We start from the raw sequence: 1,515 nt of genomic DNA, 5'->3' as shown, positions 1-1,515 counted from the left end.
TGGAGAGAGAGAGAGAGAGAGAGAGAGAGAGAGAGAGAGAGAGAGAGAGAGAGAGAGAGAGAGAGAGAGAGAGAGAGAGAGAAAAAATCACCGAATCGTAGAATTTCGTGAATTGAGATTTTGAAGACAACTTCAGCCTCGTTATTCCCAAGACCATTACAATATCTGTCTACCTCTTTCTTCCTAACATTGAGTACAGGCTGCCAAGAAGGCCTCTCCACTTGTTCCTGTTCTGGGCGATCTTCCCTGTCTCTTGTTAGATGAGCCTCTTCAGTCTGAGATCCGCCTCCAAATCTCGTATCCAAGGGGATCTCGGTCTTCCTCTTTTCTTCCTCCCTAGGGGATTCCATCTTAGACTTTGCTTTGTCATATTGTGGTTTGGTTTACCTAAAAGTGTGCCCAATTCGCTGTCATCTTCTTTTCTTGATCTCAAGGTCTATTGGTTGTTGTTTGGGTCTCCTACTTTGTACTATATGTAATTTCTTCTCTACAACTCATGTTTGAACAAAATACTGTTTCCATATTGTACAGAGCAAAATAGAAACGGTATAAAAGGCCGGTGTAGTAGATAGTGTAGGCAGTCTTTAAAATTGAGACAACGTTTAGACCCCTAAGAAAGGAAATATTTCTACCCTATAAAATTGTTCTTTGTGAGCGCCAACACCATTTTCTTTACTGCACCAGGGGAATATATTTTTTTGCGTCGCTAACCCCCCCCCCCCAAAAGAAGGGTATTTGCCATAATCTTTAAAAATTCCTCAGTCAAAGTCAATTCTAGATCGACGAAAGATCGATTTACAGAGTTCCACTATATTGTGCATTCGTTTCGTTCGCCTGGCAGCATCTAACATAAATCTAGCGCCACATTCAGGCTGTAGTAGTTCCACTTCAATGCATCGTTTCCCCCTTTCAGGCCAGAACCCTTGTCAACTCCGAAACGGCGACTGCTCCAACTTCTGCTTTGTGGTCCCCGTGATGGACGGCCTGAGCCAGGTGGGTCGCCACTGCGGTTGTCCCTTCGGCATGAAGCTGGGCCGAGACCAGCGCACGTGTGAGCACAACCCGGACGAGGTGGACATCAGCACGTGCAGGCCCGGTCTGTTCCGCTGTCAGAACGGCCGGTGTATCCCCAACTCTTACCGTTGTGACCGGGACAACGACTGTCTCGACAAGTCCGATGAGCTGGATTGTCCTGAAGGTGAGGAATGCTTCATACCCTCCGGACCCCTCCCCCCCTCACACCCCTTTGCTTCTCTCTACATCTCTCTCTCCCTCCCTCTCTGTCTGCCTGTCTGTCTGTCTGTCTTTCTCTCTCTCTCTGTGCCTCTACGTCTCTCTTTGTTCCTGTCTGTCTGTCTCTATCTTTGTCTCACTCAGTCTCTCTCAGCCTCCCTGTCTCTCTCTGTGTCTTTGTCTCTGTTTTCCTCTCTGTATCTGTCTCTCCTTCTGTCTCCCTTTCTCTCTCTCTCTCTCTCTCTCTCTCTCTCTCTCTCTCTCTCTCTCTCTCTGTCTCTC

The 1,515-nt window shown here is 47.5% G+C and overlaps 1 protein-coding gene across 1 annotated transcript in view; it reads left to right on the top strand.

Moving 5' to 3' along the window:
- LOC101848679 (low-density lipoprotein receptor-related protein 2) overlaps positions 1 to 1,515 on the top strand; it is a gene marked incomplete in the record, with an annotated part of 87,528 nt that overhangs the window by 10,902 nt on the left and 75,111 nt on the right. The window contains 1 exon segment of the mRNA XM_035971461.1: positions 914 to 1,198. Coding sequence (XP_035827354.1) covers positions 914 to 1,198 — 285 coding nt within the window.

This window comes from Aplysia californica, unplaced genomic scaffold, assembly GCF_000002075.1.
Source record: "Aplysia californica isolate F4 #8 unplaced genomic scaffold, AplCal3.0 scaffold00440, whole genome shotgun sequence".
NCBI classification, from domain to species: domain Eukaryota; kingdom Metazoa; phylum Mollusca; class Gastropoda; order Aplysiida; family Aplysiidae; genus Aplysia; species Aplysia californica.
This window is presented reverse-complemented; position numbering and strand designations above follow the sequence as displayed.